Here is a 20035-nt window from a genome sequence, read left to right on the forward strand (position 1 = left end):
TCAAATTAATGTTTTTTTAATTAAGTAGAAATATATTCTCCCAGGACCAAACTCATGTTAAAAGAAGCATTTAGTGATTGCAGCTGTACATTTTAAAGGTCTAATTTATCCACTAATAAATATCTACCAAAGATGATGATCTAATCTAATGAAGTAGGTGTCTCTCATGAGAAACAACTCTTTACACCCAAACAGGCAGTGACAAAAACTAGGGAATCCTGTCCTTCACAATCTCACAATCTCTGAAAACGTTTCCATGTATTCTATTTCTGATGCCAACACTTGAATTCAGGACCCTTCTACTTCTACAGCATTTCACTGCTAGTCTTCACCTTATATTCCAAACTTCTGCAACTAATCAGACCGCCAGAAACACCAGACCCTTCTCCCTCACACCTTTAGTATTTATCAGTTATCCACTAAAAAAAGCTGAAAATTTGAAGTGAAGCATCAAAAATCTTTTCCAGACGAGCTTCAAGTACCCTTCCAGCCACCGATTTTGCCCTTCACTATGAAAAACACATTCAGATTAACTTGTCCCCAAGAAGGTTCATGAGCTCATATATTACTTGATTTTTTTTTTTTTTTTTTTCAGTTTCTGCCTTTGCATTGACCTTTCTCCCAGGTGAGCTTATCTTCTGACTCCATCTCTTACCCTTCCAGGCTTCTCAAAGTTTTCTCATCACCCCAGCCAGAGGCAACTCTCCTTCCCCAAATTGCTTAAGAGTGTAGTTAAGGTTTGCAGTTTCAGGTACTGGATGATCTCTATTTATGCACTTTTCTCATCTGTTCAAAGAGAGGGCTGGAATCAGTGCCCGAAAAGGAATCCCAAAGCCAAATGCAATCGGTTCACCATTACCTGAGGATGCCCTGTGTTCTGCACAAAGGCTCTGCCAAAGTAGGTGCTCAATAAATATTTAACACCTTAATTGACGAATGATACAGAGAAGAAAACTGCAACTTGTGGGACAAGGGCAAACTTGCTTCTCAGCGAAGGGTGACTTTTGGCCCTCTTCCACTGCCCTGCGTTTCACAGGTCCAGGGTCACAGCCCACTCCTCCACCGGACCCTAGGAAGGGACAGGCACTACGCATGCCCGGTATCCAGGGGCGCCTCCGGGCGCGCAGCCCGCTCGGCCCCGCCCCTCCCTCGCTCGGGTGCGCGCGTGCGCGGCCCCGCGGAGCGTGCCCTGCGTGCGGGTACCCGCCGAGCGCGCCGGGCGCTGGTTCCCCGAGTGCCCGGGCCGGGGCCTGAGGAGCTGGCACCGGGCCGGGGCAGCGAGCAGTAAGCAGAGCGGACGGCGGGCGCTGCCTGAGGCGACAAGGACAGCGAGCGGTGAGTGAGGGGGCCGTGAGCGAGCGGGCGGGCGCCTCCGCGCGTGCGCAGCGTCTGACCGCCGGTCCAGGGGCGCGCTCCCGGCAGCGGGCCGGAGGGGCAGAGCTTGGCTGGGCAGGGACGGGGCTGCCGGCCGGCGTCGGGACAGGGGCTGTGGGGGCGCCCGGATAGCCTGTCCCAGCTCGAGAGGCGCTGGCCGCGCGGGCGGGCTTCCGGAGGAGCTCCAGGCGGGACGCTGCTGGCCCCGCGCGGAGGTCCTGGCGTCCGGGCCCGAGGGCAGGGCCAGCTGCAGCTGAGGACGCCGGGGAGGGGCGAGGCGAACCCCCCGGGGCTCCTGCCGGCAGTACGAGCGCTCGCTGAGTGCGCGACCCCCGGAGGTGGCCGAGGTCCAGGGATGGGGCGCGGCCGAGCAGCCTCGGCGTCGAGCAGGTGGCGGGGCCGCGCCCCTCGCCCGGGGAGGCGCGGGTTGGAAACGGGAGCAAAGTTCCCCGGAGCAACTTTACTGGGGCGCAGCCTGCGGGGTCCGGGGGCGGGGCCCGTGCTGGGGGCTCCGGGGACCGACACCCCAGCCTTCGTCCAGCCCTGGTGGTCGCAGGACGCCCGCGAATGCTGGTGGGCTTCTGCGGGTTCAGTTTCCTTCTGGTCCTGGAGCTCGTCCTCCAAGTTCTGAGCTGTATTCACTGCCAATTCGCTCTTAAAATAGATATGTAAGTTTGGTGTTTCGGTAAGAAGGATATTTGCTCTCTTGGGAAAAAAGGGCTTATATTGCCCGTTTTTTGTTTTTTTTTTTATCTCAAAGAAAGTATTGTTAGGGCATACCGGGGACTCCTATTTATCAAGAAACCTATTGTCCTGTGTGTGCTTGGAGAAAGCCAGCTAATTTCTATTATTAGCCGTAAAAAGACAAAGGGAGATAACTGTGCTTTCTTTTTTCCTTTCTTTCTTTCTCTCTCTTTTTTTCTTACCCTTTGGTTTAAATACTCTCCGCCACCTCGCCACATCTTGGAGTACTGTAGTTCCCAAAACTGGCTGCACAAAAGGATCACTGGAGAGTTTTAAGACTCTGCTCAAAATTGCACCCCAGACCAATTAAAACACGGTGTGTAGTTTATAAAGTTCCCTCGGTGATTCCAATAGTGCAGCAGAGTTTGGGAAGCATAGGTTTAATTTAAGAAAGTCAAGATTTTAGTTTTGCGAAGTAGCATTCAGTTTGTAACTGATGAGACGAAACTCTGGCTTCGTTTTCCATAGACAGGAACTCACAAAGAGTGGTTTGTTCCCGCCGGGGAGGGAGGGAGGGAAGCGTCTCTAATGGTTCAAACTTTAGCTGAACTATATAATACGACTCCAGCGTCCAGACATTGTTCTAACTGGTGTTTTGAATTTCTTTTGGGCGTGTTGAATTTCCTAGTAGTAAGCCCACCTTCCTGACCCCTGCCGCACCCAAGGGGTTTCATCTTCTTTTAACCCTCTCTCAGCCTCCCTCCCCCGTTTCCCCTCTTAACCATCCCCCAGCCTCTGGGAGGATCCCCTCCCCCAGCATGTACCGACTCTGAGGGGTGACTGCAGGTTACCATAGCAACGGGTCTTCCAGGGGAAGTGGGCGGGTCTACCTTTGGTTTTCTGAATAGGACTCTTCCTTTTCTAAAGATTTTGAATGACCCTTTTCAGTTCTTGGCCTCAGCTCAGGTAAGGGTGAGTTCACGCAATTCCACTTTTTCTTTCTAAGTAATTTCAGAATTATTTATTAATGCTGTTGTATGGAGTGATAATGCTAGCAGCTGTGCTGTTCTACCTTTACCAGTCTTTGCACTAAGAACTTGTGTAACAAAGTTCCAAAAGAAGTGGAAGCAACTTTTTTTAAAAAATAGTTTTTCTTTGGGGCACACAAATCTTCGAAGTATATGCATCATTTTTCTAAACTCCGAAGACATATTTAAGAAATTTTAAAAGTGAAATATAATCCTATATCCATGCAAAAACTTTTGCTAATTTGTGGCCCAAAAATGTCAGTCTGTTTGTAAGTTGTTTCGTTCCTAGAAAGTGCTTTGCCATGATTCTTTGCAAAAAGTTAAACCACTTGAAATGTTATACTTTAAAATAACAAAGGAAAGGCACAGTTTGTCTACAGATTCACCCACGCCTTCCCTTCCCCAACACACACACATCCAAACAAAGATAAGTTTTTAAAATGTTCATTCTTTTATGTTCAAAACAGATATTCCGCAGCCAACTAATTCCAGTTTACCTTGAAAGGAACTCTTAAAACTGTTCCACACAAAATAGTACAGACATATTTACGTGTCTTCAGGCTTTTTGTTTTTATGAAACCTTTCAAACTTTAGTGTGTAAATAATAATCAGAATTTGATCAGTCAATTCAAAATGCTTATGGTAGTATAGTGACTCCCAGCATCTATTGGGGATTGCAGAGGTTTTCTCTACTCTTGTGTTATGTGCTAGTTAACTTTCTGGTTATCAAGCAGATTCCGTAAGGCTAATTTTCCCCATTTCCCTCTGAGAAGACAATAATAGTGGAAAATCCTCTCATTTGATGGACCTTGCAGTTCAACAGTAATGCTGTGCAGCTAAGGCAGTAACTGCTCACCTAATCTTTTCATACCATGTTTAAAAATTGAGGCCTTCTAAGCATCTACAGTTGAGAATTTCTATTCTTTCTATGGTTTTTAAACATTTTAAAATGAAAAGCCATTGTCCTTGTTGTAGACATTTTGGGAATTACCAAAAAAAGTTAAAAAAATAAAAATCACAGGTACGTCCAGAAATAATCAGCTGTTCATGGGATGATATGCTTCCATTTGTCCCATTTTATTTGTCTGCGTATATATACTTTTAAGCAAAATTGGCACTTTAATTTCATTTGTAGTTTTAAATGCTGCCCTTTCGCTTAATATATCACATTTCCTGTGCCCTTACATCTTCTTTGAAAATAAGATTTTTAATGATGGGTATGCCAAAGTTTATTTAGCTAGTTTTCTCTTTTTTGACATATTTCCATTTTCAGTGTTTGGAAGTATCATATTAAATTCTGGTTGCAAAGCCTAGCTTGGCCACTTCCGATCGAAGTGACCTTAATTACCTAATTATTTGATTGTGCTTCCTTTATCCATAGAATGGGGGTAATAATTGTGCCGGCAACATAGAGTTTTGGAGCGATGGAATGAACCAAATAGAGGAAGGTCTTCAGCAGAATCTGGCAAAGGATGTAGGCTCAGAAAGTAATAGCAGACACACAGGCAGAGCTGGGGTAAATGCCCTTGTCTGAAAGTCTCACTGTCTCTGACTTGCTCAGGCTAGATTTATAGCAGAATTCCTGGGGCAGAGGTGAACTCTTTTATGACTCTTGAGGCCTGTTGCCAAATTGCTTATGCCAGAACATGTTGATTCCCTTACACGCTGAACAGTCTTTCCATAGTGTCAGCACTCCAGTGTTTAATCTTTCCTAATCTTCTATAAAAATGTCTTATTTTAATTCATATTTTTTTGGTAACTAGTGAAATTAGTAACATGCTTTTTATTTGTTCATTTTGCCTCTGAGAGTTGTCCAGGTACTTTGTCCATTTTATTGTGAAATGATGATTTAAAAAAATGATTTAAAGTATCTTTTAATATAAAGAGATAATATATGTATAATTAAGTATCCTATATATATTATATAACATATGCTCTTAATATAAAGAGCGTATAATATAAATATGCTCTTAATATAAAGAGCATTGTGCCTTTATCATATTTGTAATTTTTTTTCTTTTTTCTCAGCTCATTATTTGTCTTTTAATTTACTTTATGGTGTTTTCCAAACAGGATATTTTTACTTTTATGTAGTCAGCTCTCTTCATCTTGTCCATTTTGACTTTTCCTTGTAAATATTTACGTTTGAAAATATAAACAGAGGTGAGGTAAATGAAACAAAAATTTTGGAAATATATTAGATTTGTACACTTAGTTCTATATTAGCACATGGATGTGAATTGTTTTACAGCACCTCCTCCTCCTGAGCCAGCCCATCTAGTCTACCAGCACCATCTGTTAAACAGTCCATCCTTTCCTCATTGGGTTGTGGTCTTCCCTTTATTATATTTTAAGATCTTGACTAGCTTTTGGGTCTGATTCTGTTTTAGGTCTTACTCATCTATCATTGATCTCTTATCTTAATCAGTGTTAAATCTTTTTAAATGTACGTTTAGAATATATAGAAGTATCTGCTAGAGGAAGTCACAGTGTTCTTTTAGAAATCATAATTATAGTCATCTATCCTTTCAAATAAAAATTATATTACTATCTATATACTAATACATGCACATAATTTAAATCTAAGAATACTAAAATACTTACTGTAAAATAAGTGGTCCCCTATCTCTCACCGCCCTCCACCCATCCCCTTAGGCTCCTCAGTGGCAGTATTTTGACTGTTACTGGTTTCTTTTGAGTTTTTCACTGGGACCGCATATAAGGTCTTTTCCTGTTGGACTGGTCAGAGGGTGGTCATCAGGCAGCACCCTGCGATGAGGAAAGAAAGGAACACTCCTGCCAGTGTTCGGGAGACATCTGGCTGGAGTCTTAGCATCTCTTCACTTTGGGGAAGGTTCTGGTGCTCTCACAGTCCAAATACTTACCTGTTTTATCTACTCCCCCAAGAATCAGTCTGCAGTCTTGCTGGGCTCAGGGACTGTGGGCCAGAGCTCCACAGCCAGGAGGTGGGAAGGGCATCCGGGAAGTAAGGCTGCTAACCTTATTTTAGCCTGCTACCCTTTCTCCAGTTTTGAAGCAAACTGGAGTGCTTCTCAGCTTTCCTCACTGGTGGTGGAGCATTTCACTCTTAGGGCTGCTGGGTTGCTACTTGTCCATCTGCTTTCCGCTTTCATGATTTTGTTGTAATTTCCACTACCGTTGTTTAAGTCCTTGCATCTTTGTCTTCTGGAAAGAACTCTTTACTGCCATTTTTGTGGAGTTTAGAGAGAGGATGTGCTTGAATGTTTTGTTAAACACGCCATCTTAACCTGGAATGCTCTGCAGATGAATCCTTAGAACTGAGATATATCCAGTTGTTTTGGTTCGTTGGCAAGGACTGTCATGTACATGTAAAGTAGTCAGTGTTTCTCTGAAGGGATGTGAAAAGTTATGCAGACCTTCTGTCTCTTAGCAGAGGTGTTTTGTTTGTTTGTTTACTATTTATATAAGTCCTAATATTTATTGTTAGGGTTCTTCTTAGGTATTTATGTTTTTGTTGCTGTTGTGATGGGTTCTTCAAATTGCTATTGCTGGTATAAGATGGTTGTTGATTTTTGTGATTTTATTTTATAGCTGGCTCTTATTCTAAGAGCTTTGCAGTTTATTTTCTTGGGTTTCCTACTTACGTAATGACACTTGTGTCTACTTCTTTCTAATAATTATACCTTTTATTTTGGTTTTACAGCAGGCTACACTACTGTTAGCATTCTGGAACATTACAAAATACATCTGGAACATTATCAAATAGTAATGGCAGTAATGTGCAAACTTTTGTTCTTTAATAGGAAAAACAGTAGTACAATATTGGTTTTTGTTTTATCATAATTCCTCATCAGGACAGAGGAAATCTATCCTTTTATTTCCAATTTATTTAGAGGTATTTTTATTATTATTTTTTAAGGGATAGGAATTGAATGGAATTCAATTAGCAGTAATCTGCTAATAGGAATTAGCAGATTACTGTTAGCAGCTACGGTTTATCACTGGTATTTCTTAACAGATCTACTGACTTGAGTCCCAAATATTAAACTGGAGTAAATCCTTCCTTTTGAATAATTCTTTAGAAAAATGAATTCAGTTCGTGACAAAATTAAAAGATAACATCACATTCAGTGCATATTCATGTCTTCTGTGGTGGGGGCTGTGTGGGATACAGTCTCCAGGGCTTTTTCAAAAGAAAATATTGTAAATTGCAGAATCCAACAATCAGTTCTCATCTTTACTCTGGGCAGCACTTGATATAATTGGTCATTCTCTCTTTAGATTTGACTTTCTTCGATTTTGAGGACACCACAGTCTCCTGCTTTTCCTTCTGTACCACTGAATTTCAGTCATTTTTTTTAAAATGTGTGTGGTTTTTGTTTGTTTGTTTTCACATCAGCCTGTTAATTTGGGATACTTCAGGGCTCAATTCTTGTGGGACTCTTGTCACAAACAATTGTAAGATTTTAATAAAGTACCATGTAGCTCCTTAAGACTCCCGATGTATATTTCCAGTTGAAGTGGCTCTCTTAAACTCCTGATGCATATATCCAACTACTTTTTTGACTTCTTCAGTTGAATACATAAAAGATACTTCCATTTTAAGGACTAAAATGGAATTTCTGATCTTCCTCTGCAAACCTGCTCTCCCTGTAGCCTGCTCTATTTTGGTGTTGGGGCAGCTCCATTTTTCGGGTTATTCAAGCCAGAAACCTTGGAATCGTCCTGACTCTTCTCTTTCTCTCCCACTTGACATCCAGGCTGTTAGCAGATCCTTCTGCTCTATCTTCCAGATGTATCCAGAATCCTGTCTTCCAAATAAATCCAGGAGTTCAACCCCTTTTCTCACGTCTACTGCAAGCACCTTCCTCCCAAGTCTCCAGCACCTGTTGCCTGGATGGTATGCAGTGACCTCTCCTTTCTTCTTCCCTACCTTCCTTTAATATGTTATCGACATAACAACCGGAGTGATCTTTTTAAAGCATAGGTTGCATATGCTTAAAACCCTCCTCTGGCTCTCCATGTCACTCAGGGTAAAAGTCAAGATTCCTCATAATGATTCACAAAGCCCGACACCTTCTGGTTACCAAGACCTCTGACCTCCTCCCCACTCCTCTCCCTGGAATGGAATGCTCTCCATTCCAGCCATCCTTACCTCCTTGCTGATCCTGGAACCCTCCAGGCACATTCCCACTTTTAGGTCTTTGTGCTGGGTTTTCCTTCTGCCTGTAGTATTTTCTCCCCAGATGCATTCACGGCCAGCTCCCTCACTGCCTTCAGGTCTTCACTAAGCCACCACTTTGTCAGTGACGTCTACGCTGTTTACAGTTGCAAACTGTGCCTGGTATCCCTCTTGGAATGCTTTACGTTTTCTCTTCACCATAGCATCTCCTACCTTCTAAATTACCGTATGACTTATTTATTTATTGTTTATTTTTGGTGAATTCTCTTTTCCCGTCCCTGCTAGACAGTAAGTTCCATGTGGCCAGGTATCTTATGTTCCATGTGGCCAGGTATTTTATGTCTGTTCATTAATGTGTCCCAAGTGTGTGGTACATAGAAGATGGTCAGTAAATGTTTTTTGAATAAATGAACATAGTCTGCCTTCTCCATTTTTTTTCCAATGAATTTCTTGTAAAGCAGTATAGTCCTTTGGCGTCTGTGGATCCAGCATTGGTGATTTAGCATCCCATCAGCAACAGGGAAGTTGAAGAACATGTATGGATATAATAATACAGAGAGTGGTTATGAGGTTTAAATAGGATACTGTCTGTAAAGTGCTAAACTGTGCCAGTGTGTAGGAACAGGTCACTTAACTGTTAGAAAGCCTTAGCCAACTGACTCGATTCACATCTGAATGATGTGAATTGAATTCTAGAACCTGCTCTCTTTGGATTTCAGTTTTTTTAAGCAACGGTGGGCAGTGGCTTCACCTTGGGAACATTTCAAAATACAGGGAGCCTGAGCTCCCTGGTAAATATCAGTGATGTGCTCTTCCTTTGTTTATTCTTTAACCCATCTGTTAAAGTGGAATGCAACCACTTGTTTTCTCCTTTTGTGTTTTTTTTTTTTTTAATTTATTTATTTTTATTTATTGATTGATTGATTGCTATGTTGGGTCTTCGTTTCTGTGCTAGGGCTTTCTCTAGTTGCGGCAAGTGGGGGCCACTCTGCATCGCGGTGTGCGGGCCTCTCACTATCGTGGCCTCTCTTGTTGCGGAGCACAGGCTCCAGACGCGCAGGCTCAGTAGTTGTGGCTCACGGGCCTAGTTGCTCCACGGCATGTGGGATCTTCCCATACCAGGGCTCGAACCCGTGTCCCCTGCATTAGCAGGCAGATTCTCAACCACTGCACCACCAAGGAAGCCCCTTTTGTGCTTTCTTGTTGTTCAGGACATCTCCCCATCTCTCAGTCTCCTTTAAGTCCTTTTTCCTCTGAGGTTCTAGCTGAAATAAGTTCTTTTATGAGGTGATTTTGAAATCCTTCAGAGGCACAGAGAAGCACATAGTTGAACATAATATTAAATCCACAAAGTCAAAAGCTCTCAGACCTTTAGCTTCAGTTCCCCGGACAAGCATGCGTTGTGGCCATCCCTGCAGCGACCATCAGAGCCATGGTTTTGCTTACAGAGTTTCTAGAGTCTCCTTTTATGTCCTTTAAATCTGAGAATATCTCAGAAACATCAGGCTCCCTCTCCTCTTTTGATAGAGCAAGAAGTATTTGTATGCTTTTTACTGTGGCAATTACTGTGCAAATAAGGTGAGTCATGTGCCAGAAAAAGATGATTATTTTATAGATTGTGTAGGCAGCCAAAGAATAGACAATAAACCAAAACGACGATGTATCTCTAGAAATGTGTAAACCCAGTGCCAGTAACCTGAACACAAAAATGTGAACATTTTCTTCAATTTCTAATTTTTTTCCTCGAAAACGATCTACTTACTTAGTTTTTTAAAAATCTACTTAATTTTTCTCTAATAGTATATGAGCAGGGGAGGTCCCCATATTCAGAGTGTAAACATTTTAGCCTCAGTTGCCATACATATTATAAATAAAATTTCACAAGCACCACATTCTGAATGTATCACCTGATGAATTTGCCTTCTCTTTGAAGATGGGATCATTGTATTTGTGCTTTGTTTTTGTTTTGTTTTATTTTTTTATACAGCAGGTTCCCATTACTTATCCATTTTATACATATTAGTGTAGATATGTCAATCCCAATCTCCCAATTCATCGCACCACCGCCCTACTCCCCCGCCACTTTCCCCCATTGGTGTCCATACGTTTGTTCTCTACATCTGTGTCTCAATTTCTGCCCTGCAAACTGGTTCATCTGTACCATTTTTCTAGGTTCCACATATATGCGTTAATATACGATATTTGTTTCTCTCTTTGACTTACTTCACTCTGTATGACAGTCTCTAGATCCATCTACATCTCTACAAATGACCCAATTTCATTCCTTTTTAAGGCTGAGTAATAGTCCATTGTATATATGTACCACATCTTCTTTATCCATTCGTCTGTCGATGGGCATTTAGGTTGCTTCCGTGTCCTGGCTATCGTAAATAGTGCTGCAATGAACATTGGGGTGCATGTGTCGTTTTGAATTATGGTTTTCTCTGGGTATATGCCCAGTAGTGGGATTGCTGGGTCGTATGGTAGTTCTATTTTTAGTTTTTTAAGGAACTTCCATACTGTTCTCCATAGTGGCTGTATCAATTTACATTCCCACCAACAGTGCAAGAGGGTTCCCTTTTCTCCACACCCTCTCCAGCGTTTGTTGTTTGTATATTTTCTGATGCCCATTCTAACAGGTGTGAGGTGATACCTCATTGTAGTTTTGATTTGCATTTCTCTAACAGTTAGTGATATTGAGCAGCTTTTCATCTGCTTCTTGACCATCTGTATGTCTTCTTTGGAGAGATGTCTATTTAGGTCTTCTGCCCATTTTTGGATTGGGTTGTTTGTTTTTGTAATATTGAGCTGCATGAGCTGTTTAAATATTTTGGAGATTAATCCTTTGTCCGTTGATTCGTTTGCAAATATTTTCTCCCATTCTGAGGGTTGTCTTTTCGTCTTGTTTGTAATTTCCTTTGCTGTGCAAAAGCTTTGACGTTTCATTAGGTCCCATTTGTTTATTTTTGTTTTTATTTCCATTACTCTAGGAGGTGGATCAAAAAAGATCTTGCTGTGATTTATGTCAAAGAGTGTTCTTCCTATGTTTTCCTCTAAGAGTTTTGTAGTGTCCGGTCTTACATTTAGGTCTCTAATCCATTTTGAGTTTATTTTTGTGTATGGTGTTAGGGAATGTTCTAATTTCATTCTTTTACATGTAGCTGTCCAGTTTTCCTAGCACCACTTATTGAAGAGACTGTCTTTTCTCCATTGTATATCCTTGCCTCCTTTGTCATAGATTAGTTGACAATAGGTGCCTGGGTTTATCTCTGGGCTTTCTATCCTGTTCCATTTATCTATGTTTCTGTTTTTGTGCCAGTACCATATTGTCTTGATTACTGTAGCTTTGTAGTATAGTCTGAAGTCAGGGAGTCTGATTCCTCCAGCTCCGTTTTTTTCCCTGAATACCGCTTTGGCTTTTCGGGGTCCTTTGTGTCTCCATTCAAATTTTAAGATTTTTTTTTCTAGTTCTGTAAAAAATGCCATTGGTAATTTGAAGGAATTGCATTGAATCTGTAGATTTCTTTGGGTAGTATAGTCATTTTCACAATATTGATTATTCCAATCCAAGAACATGGTATATCTCTCCATCTGTTGGTATCATCTTTAATTTCTTTCATCGGTGTCTTATAGTTTTCTGCATACAGGTCTTTTGTCTCCCTAGGTAGGTTTATTCCTGGGTATTTTATTCTTTTTGTTGCAATTGTGAATGGGATTGTTTCCTTAATTTCTCTTTCAGATTTTTCATCATTAGTGTATAGGAATGCAAGAGATTTCTGTGCATTAATTTTGTATCCTGCAACTTTACTAAATTCATTGATTAGCTCTAGTAGTTTTCTGGTAGCATCTTTAGGATTCTCTATGTATAGTATCATTCATCTGTAAATAGTGACAGTTTTATTTCTTCTTTTCCAATTTGTATTCCTTTTCTTTCTTTTTTTTCTCTGATAATCATGGCTAAGACTTCCAAAACTATGTTGAATAATAGTGGTGAGAGTGGACATCCTTGTCTTGTTCCTGATCTTAGAGAAAATGCTTTCAGTTTTTCACCATTGAGAATGATGTTTGCTGTGGGTTTGTCATATATGACCCTTATTATGTTGAGGTAGGTTCCCTCTTTGCCCACTTTCTGGAGCGTTTTTATCATAAATGGGTGTTGAATTTTGTCAAAAGCTTTTTCTGCATCTATTGAGATGCTCGTGTGGTTTTTCTTCAATTTGTTACTATGGTGTATCACATTGATTGATTTGCGTATATTGAAGAATCCTTGCATCCCTGGGATAAATCCCACTTGGTCATGATGTATCATCCTTTTGATGTGTTGTTGGATTCTGTTTGCTAGTATTTTGTTGAGGATTTTTGCATCTATATTCACGAGTGATATTGGTCTGTAATTTTCTTTTTTTGTAGTATCTTTGGTTTTGTTATCAGGGTAATGGCGGCCTCATAGAATGAGTTTGGGAGTGTTCCTTCCTCTGCAACTTTTTGGAAGAGTTTGAGAAGGATGGGTGTTAGCTCTTCTCTAACTGTTTGATAGAATTCATCTGTGAAGCCATCTGGTCCTGGACTTTTGTTTGTTGGATGATTTTTAATCACAGTTTCAATTTCATTACTTGTGATTGGTCTGTTTATGTTTTCTGTTTCTTCCTGCTGCAGTCTTGGAAGGTTATACCTTTCTAAGAATTTGTCCATTTCTTCCAGGTTTTCCATTTTATTGGCATAGAGTTGCTTGTAGTAGTCTTCTTAGGATGCTTTGTATTTCTGCAGTGTCTGTTGTAACTTTTCCTTTTTCATTTCTAATTTTATTGATTTGAGTCCTCTCCCTCCTTTTCTTGATGAGTCTGACTAATGGTTTATCAATTTTGTTTATCTTCTCAAAGAACCAGCTTTAGTTTTATTGATCTTTGCTATTGTTTTCTTTGTTTTTATTTCTGCTCTGATCTTTATGGTTTCTTTCCTTCTGCTAACTTAGGGTTTTGTTTGTTCTTCTTTCTCTAGTTCCTTTAGGTGTAAGGTTAGATTGTTTATTTGAGATGTTTGTTGTTTCTTGAGGTAAGATTGTATTGCTATAAACTTCCCTCTTAGAACTGCTTTTGCTGCGTCCCATAGGTTTTGGATCGTTGTGTTTTCATTGTCATTTGCCTCTAGGTATTTTTTGATATCCTCTTTGATTTCTTCAGCGATCTCTTGGTTATTTAGTAACATATTGTTTAGCCTCCATGTGTTTGTTTTTTACATTCTTTTCCCTTTAATTCATTTCTAATAGTATTGTAGTCTAATAGTATTCTCATAGTATTGTGGTCAGAAAAGATGCTTGATATGATTTCAATTTTCTTAAATTTACTGAGGCTTGATTTGTGACCCAAGATGTGATCTATCCTGGAGAATGTTCCATGCGCACTTGAGAAGAAAGTGTAATCTGCTGTTTTTGGATGGAATGTCATATAAATATCAAATCTATCTGGTCTGTTGTGTCATTTAAAGCTTGTGTTTCCTTATTAATTTTCTGTTTGGATGATCTGTCCATTGGTGTAAGTGAGGTGTTAAAGTCCCCCATTATTATTGTGTTACTGTCGATTTCCTCTTTTTTAGCTGTTAGCAGTTGCCTTATGTATTGAGGTGCTCCTATGTTGGGTGCATATATATTTATAATTGTTATATCTTCTTCTTGGATTGATCCCTTGATCCTTATGTAGTGTCCTTCTTTGTCTCTTGTAACATTCTTTATTTTAAAGTCTATTTTATCTGATATGAGTATAGCTACTCCAGCTTTCTTTTGATTTCCATTTGCATGGAATATCTTTTTCCATCCCCTAACTTTTAGTCTGTATGTATTCCTAGGTCTGAAGTGGGTCTCTTGTAGACAGCATGTATAAGAGTCTTGTTTTTGTATCCATTCAGCAAGCCTGTGTCTTTTGGTTGGAGCATTTAATCCATTCACGTTTAAGGTAATTATCGATATGTATGTTCCTTTACCATTTTCTTAATTGTTTTGTGTTTGTTTTTGTAGGTCCTTTTCTTCTCTTGTGTTTCCCACTTAGAGAAGTTCCTTTAGCATTTGTTGTGGAGCTGGTTTGGTGGTGCTGAATTCTCTTAGCTTTTGCTTGTCTGTAAAGCTTTTGATTTCTCCATCAAATCTGAATGAGATATATGCCGGGTAGAGTAATCTTGGTTGTACGTTCTTCCCTTTCATCACTTTAAATATATCCTGCCACTCCCTTCTGGCTTGTAGAGTTTCTCCTGAGAAATCAGCTGTTAACCTTGTGGGAGTTCCCTTGTACGTTATTTGTTGTTTTTCCCTTGCTGCTTTCAATAATTTTTCTTTGTCTTTAATTTTTGCCATTTTGATTACTATGTGCCTCGGCATGTTTCTCCTTGGGTTTATCCTGTATGGGACTCTGCGGTTCCTGGACTGGGTGGCTATTTCCTTTCCCGTGTTAGGGAAGTTTTCGAGTATAATCTCTTCAGATATTTTCCCGGGTTCTTGCTCTCTCTCTTCTCCTTTTGGGACTCCTATAATGCGAATGTTGTTGCATTTAATGTTGTCCCAGAGGTCTCTTAGGCTGTCTTCATTATTTTTCATTCTTTTCTCTTTATTCTGTTCCACAGCCGTGAATTCCACCAGTCTGTCTTCCAGGTCACTTCTTTGTTCTTCTGTGTCAGTTATTCTGCTATTGATTCCTTCTAGTGTATTTTTCATCAGTTATTGTATTGTTCCTCTCTGTTTGTTTGTTCTTTAATTCTTCTAGGCCTTTGTTAAACATTTCTTGCATCTTCTCATTCTTTGCCTCCATTCTTTTTCCAAGGTTCTGGATCATCTTCACTATCATTATTCTGAATTCTTTTTCTGGAAGGTTGCCTATCTCTACTTCGTTTAGTTGTTTTTCTGGGGTTTTATCTTGTTCCTTCATCTGGTACATAGCTCTCTGCCTTTTCATCTTGTCTATCTTTCTGTGAATGTGATTTGTGTTCCACAGGCTGCGGGATTGTAGTTCTTCTTGTTTCTGCTTTCTGCCCTCTCTGTATTTGTCCTTTGTTAGTGTGACGATTCATTCTTTAAGACTTACCACTGCTACAATTTATTTTATTGTGAACTCGAAACAGTCAGTAGTGTTGGCCAAGACTGAATGGAAAGCATTGACCTGCCTTTCTGCTGCTGAATTGCAAAATATCCCTTAGTTTAGGTTGTTAATGGATAGCCCGGTTGGAAAACACACCTTGTTTTTTTTAGTTCTACAGCTGGGCTGAGGACCTGTGTAAGTATTTGTTTTCATTGTGGAGATTTTTTTTATTTAATTGCCACCTTGTATTATCCAGTTTTTCGGAAGTGGTGATCTTGCCTACCCAGCACCAGCAAACACACGTACTGTGTAGTGAGGGACTGAGTTTGGCCTTCAGGCATTGCACTGTAGGTCTCTTGAAAGACAGGGCTCACATCTAGACCGCCACCTATTTTCATACCTTTGTTCATGGGACGTGTAGTGGAAAGTCAAGTGTAATAGTCAAACTACACTTAGATGTGTTTTGGGGGGCTTATTGGGGAATCACCTACATTCCTAGGAGGTCTAGAAAATGCTAAAATTCTTAACTAGGGTTCAGCAGGCCTCTCTTCTTAAAATAATCTTACTGTCCACATTAAAAATGTGAGAAGGGACCCAGAAGCACCTCCCACTCCAGGTGCAGGTTCAGATGCCAAACCCGCTGTTCTAGCTGTTGCTTCCTCTTTTGCATAGCGCTTCCCCCCACCCCCATGTAAGATGCCCACCCAGGCAGGGGTGCATCCCAGAATGCTCCCTCCCTGTTCCTGGTTTCTTTCCTCACCCCTCCTATAGCCTCAGGAGATGAGGTGAGTAGGAGCTAGAAGTTGGCCTGGCTGCTGGAAAGGGAAGGGCAGTCACTCCCACTCCCTACCAGTCTCTCTGCAGACTCCCCACACCTCCCCTGAAGGATTTCAGCACATATTTCAGTAAATGCTGTAGAATATCTTTACAGGAATTAATAGATTTTCTAGTTAATTTAACAGTATTCAACAAGTATTTCTTTGGGACTTATGGGATCAGCCCATGATGCTTACCTGAAATTCTGGATTACTTTATTATCTGCTTTCTCCTGTCACTGCCGTGAAAGACTCCTCAAAATGCCAAAATCAATCCTGAACTCTGGGCCAGCATACAGCTCCCGACACATTCTCAAAATCATCACCAGCCAGTGTTGTGCTCAACCAGGTGGGTGTTTGTTAGGGATGTCAATACCTAATGGCGTTTGGGTTGGGTTATAGGAAAATCAGATGCTTGAGGTCAGATCAACCAGTAGTTTGATTTTACAGTCTTTATATAATAATGTATAATTACTGAATGTAAGGTAACTAGGAGGATCACAATCCTACTAACGTGCACAGCCTCTAAAATCGTTTCAAGAATGAAGCTGAGGAAGTGTTTGAACACCAGCTTTTTAAGAAAAGGCAATTTTTAGGGCTTCCCTGGTGGTGCAGTGGTTAAGAATCCACCTGCCAATGCAGGGGACACAGGTTCAAGCCCTGGTCCGGGAAGATCCCACATGCTGCGGAGCAACTAAGCCCTTGTGCCACAACTACTGAGCCTGTGCTCTAGAACCTGTGAACCACAACTGCTGAGCCCACGTGCCACAACTACTGAAGCCCGCACGCCTAGAGCCCATGCTCCGCAACAAGAGAAGCTACCTCAATGAGAAGCCTGCACACTGCAATGAAGAGGAGGCCCCACTCGCCGCAACTAGAGAAAGCCCGCACACAACAACAAAGACCCAACACAGCCAAAAATAAATAAATAATTTTTTTAAAGCAATTTTTAAATGAAAAGTCACTGCTGTATTAGCTCTTGACTGCTGTTAATTTTTTTTTAAGTTTTTTTTTTAATTAATTAATTAATTTGTTTATTTTTGGTTGCGTTGGGTCTTTGTTGCTGTGCGCGGGCTTTCTCTGGTTGCAGAGAGCGGGGGCTACTCTTCGTTGCGGCGTGCAGGCTTTTCATTGCAGTGGCTTCTCGTTGCGGAGCACGGGCTCTAGGCATGCGGGCTTCAATAGTTGTGGCACGTGGGCTCAGTAGTTGTGGCGCGCAGGCTCAGTAGTTGTGGCACACGGGCTAAGTTGCTCCACGGCATGTAGGATCTTCCTGGACCAGGGCTCAAACCCACGTGGCCCTGCATTGGCCGGCGGATTTGTAACCACTTGTGTCACCAGGGAAGCCCCAACTGCTGTTAATTTTTTGTGTCAGAGATTGTCATTTTCTCATGTCCTCCATTCTGTCTACCTAATGTGCAAAAAAATGGTTGAGAATTATGCTCCGAGAATTAATTATTATTTTCTAGTAGAGTAGAACCAAAAAGCAGGTATGTTTAAAAACCTGGCCCTGATCACTTAGTTTTTTTTTTTTTTTTTAAAGGATCTTCTTTGAAAACCTTTAGTAGCTTACCACAATCACACTTAAAATAAAATCCCAACTCCTTATGATGCCAGGTGAGGCATCAGTGTTTCTTATACTTTTTGACCTCAGGACTCTTATACTCTTGAATATTTCAAGAAACCCAAAGAGCTTTTGTTTATAGGGGTTATCTCTATTAATATTTACTGGAATAGAAGTGAAAACAAAGAAAAAAATTTAGTATTTACTAATTTGTTTAAAAAATAAATGTTTTGATTGAAGCTTATGAAGAAAATCTGGCCTCATACAGATATATAGCTGGAAAAGGAAGGAGTATTTTAATAGTCTTTTCAGATAATGGTGGATATTCTATGATAACCTCAACAAAACTTGGATAGTAATTTCTTAAAGGTTGATTGCTATGTGGAATCTAAAACTGTCAGTGAACTTTTTGTATTCCTGTTATACTAAAATCCATTGATCTGTCTTGTACTTTGAATGGACCTTTTACCAATATGCATGATTCTGTAATGTAATAACATTGTTATCAGAAAACATTGGTTCACTGAGTTATGCAAATCTTTAAAATGTTGACATGTTTCATTATACAATATAAAAAATTACATTTACCTGATGTCACCCGTGTTAATCAGAAACAGTCTTTAAGAAGTCTTTACCAGTCTTGGGAAGCTATCAAGCTCATGGTGGCATAATCAAGATTTCCAAAATTCTAACTTTTGCTTTTTTATTGGCAATAAATAGTCAGTTTTCCTTGAAGTGACAGGCTCATTTCATTCATTTTTGAGAAAATGTCTGCTAAATACCTAAGTGTGAATAAGCATACTTTGCATATTTTCTCAAGTGCAGTGGTGTCCCATGAAAAAATAGGCTGGTTCAGCTCTCACACAAACAGTTGCACAAGTATTATTTTCTCAAGGCAACCGTTCTATTTCAGTTTTACCAGAAGTGCTTTAAGCATACTTCCCATTTCATCACATAGAATATTAAGAAAATGTATACTCAAGGGCTGAGATTTAATAAAATCAACAGCTTTTACTACTGCATCTCATAGAGATTCCCCAATGAAATAATACCTGGATCATGGCAAAGGAATGCACAGTAGCTAATCTGCATTCACACAAGCTGTTTCATCACTGTTCCTAAATCCCTCTGCCCCCCCCCCCCCCCCGCCCCCAGGTGTGGGTGGGGAGGCATAGGGAAGGCAAGGCCACTTGACAGGTCCTTCAGTGCTGTTCACTTTGGCTGCTTAGGGTCCACTGGAGTGACTGTCCAGGCTTAGGAACCAGCAGCTTCAATTGTGAAAAGGCAAGAGTCCCAGAGCCTGACTGTGGACCAGTCCTTATCTGTTTAAGGCTCCCTTTTCTGTTTGGAGCCGATGGCTCTCCCATGATGGCTTTTGGTGATGTGTCACCACTGCCAGATGCCACAGAGCGGTTTCAGAGGGCCTCAGCCACCGCATCTACTTCAAGTACCTTCTGAACCAGTGCAATTCAGAACTGCTTAAAATACTTAACACGTTAAGACACACACACTTTAACCAACAGGCGCAAAACTGTGTGTACTTCATCCCACCTTCCAAAAAATGTGCTTTTATAACCGGTTGAACTCGTTACTTATAAATTCAAGCTATATTTTTTGCCAACACACAATTCAAGCCATTACCTTTTAACAATTTGTTTACATTATCAACCCTACTAATGATTTTAAAAATCATTGCTGCTGGTAAGTTTCCTTTCATAAACACACCAACACAGCAAGAGACTTTGCAGCCATGGCTAGGGTATTCAGCTCCTCCACTATTGATATGACCATTTCCATTTGTGCTTACTCCAGGAACGTAAGATGATATATAGACCGAAGTTGAGAATTCTTTATTTTGGGGGAAGAAAAATAAAACATGTGATTACTTAACACTCCAGTTCTTCTTAGTAAAGTGTTTCACCGAGACACACCCGTGTTAAGAAGTGCATTTTTCTGCTTGTGCTTGTGCTCTGCAGTAATCTGAAATGTGACATTGCCCATCTCTAGCAGTGTGGTTTGTTTGCCGGGTAGGGGTGAGTTTCTAGACTATTCATACACTCAGTCCTGAACACACAGGTGTGTTTTATTACTTTGTTTGAAGATTGGGTGTGTCTAATGTAATAGAAATTCTTGCATTCAGTGTTAAGTACAGACGAAACACGTTTCAAAGCCACATTTAAAAGTCTTCTTAATTATCCATTTTTTAAGATTATTCATATGACTGCTTTCCTCCTTTCAAGTGAATTGCTGAGAATTTATTATCCTTTCTAGTTCATTAAATCAGAAAATTCTCTACTGGTGCTATAAATAAATATACCAGGCCATGAATTGAGACCAGTTGATAA

General features: G+C 40.5%; 1 protein-coding gene across 2 annotated transcripts in view; it reads left to right on the forward strand.

The window, feature by feature from the left end:
- Positions 1 to 1182: 1182 nt before the first annotated feature.
- The window catches only part of BTBD3 (BTB domain containing 3), a 36023-nt gene continuing 17170 nt past the window's right edge, over positions 1183 to 20035 (forward strand). Inside the window, exons 1-2 of one of the 2 annotated variants that reach the window (XM_068566034.1) lie at positions 1973 to 2042; positions 16378 to 16475. In XM_068566034.1, the coding sequence (XP_068422135.1) occupies positions 16388 to 16475 (88 nt within the window). In that variant the 5' untranslated portion in view covers positions 1973 to 2042; positions 16378 to 16387. Of the gene's footprint in view, positions 1336 to 1972; positions 2043 to 16377; positions 16476 to 20035 lie in introns of those variants that run through there. The other variant, XM_068566035.1, reaches the window with a different exon arrangement.

Source organism: Eschrichtius robustus, chromosome 16, assembly GCF_028021215.1.
Source record: "Eschrichtius robustus isolate mEscRob2 chromosome 16, mEscRob2.pri, whole genome shotgun sequence".
Classification (NCBI taxonomy): Eukaryota; Metazoa; Chordata; class Mammalia; order Artiodactyla; family Eschrichtiidae; genus Eschrichtius; species Eschrichtius robustus.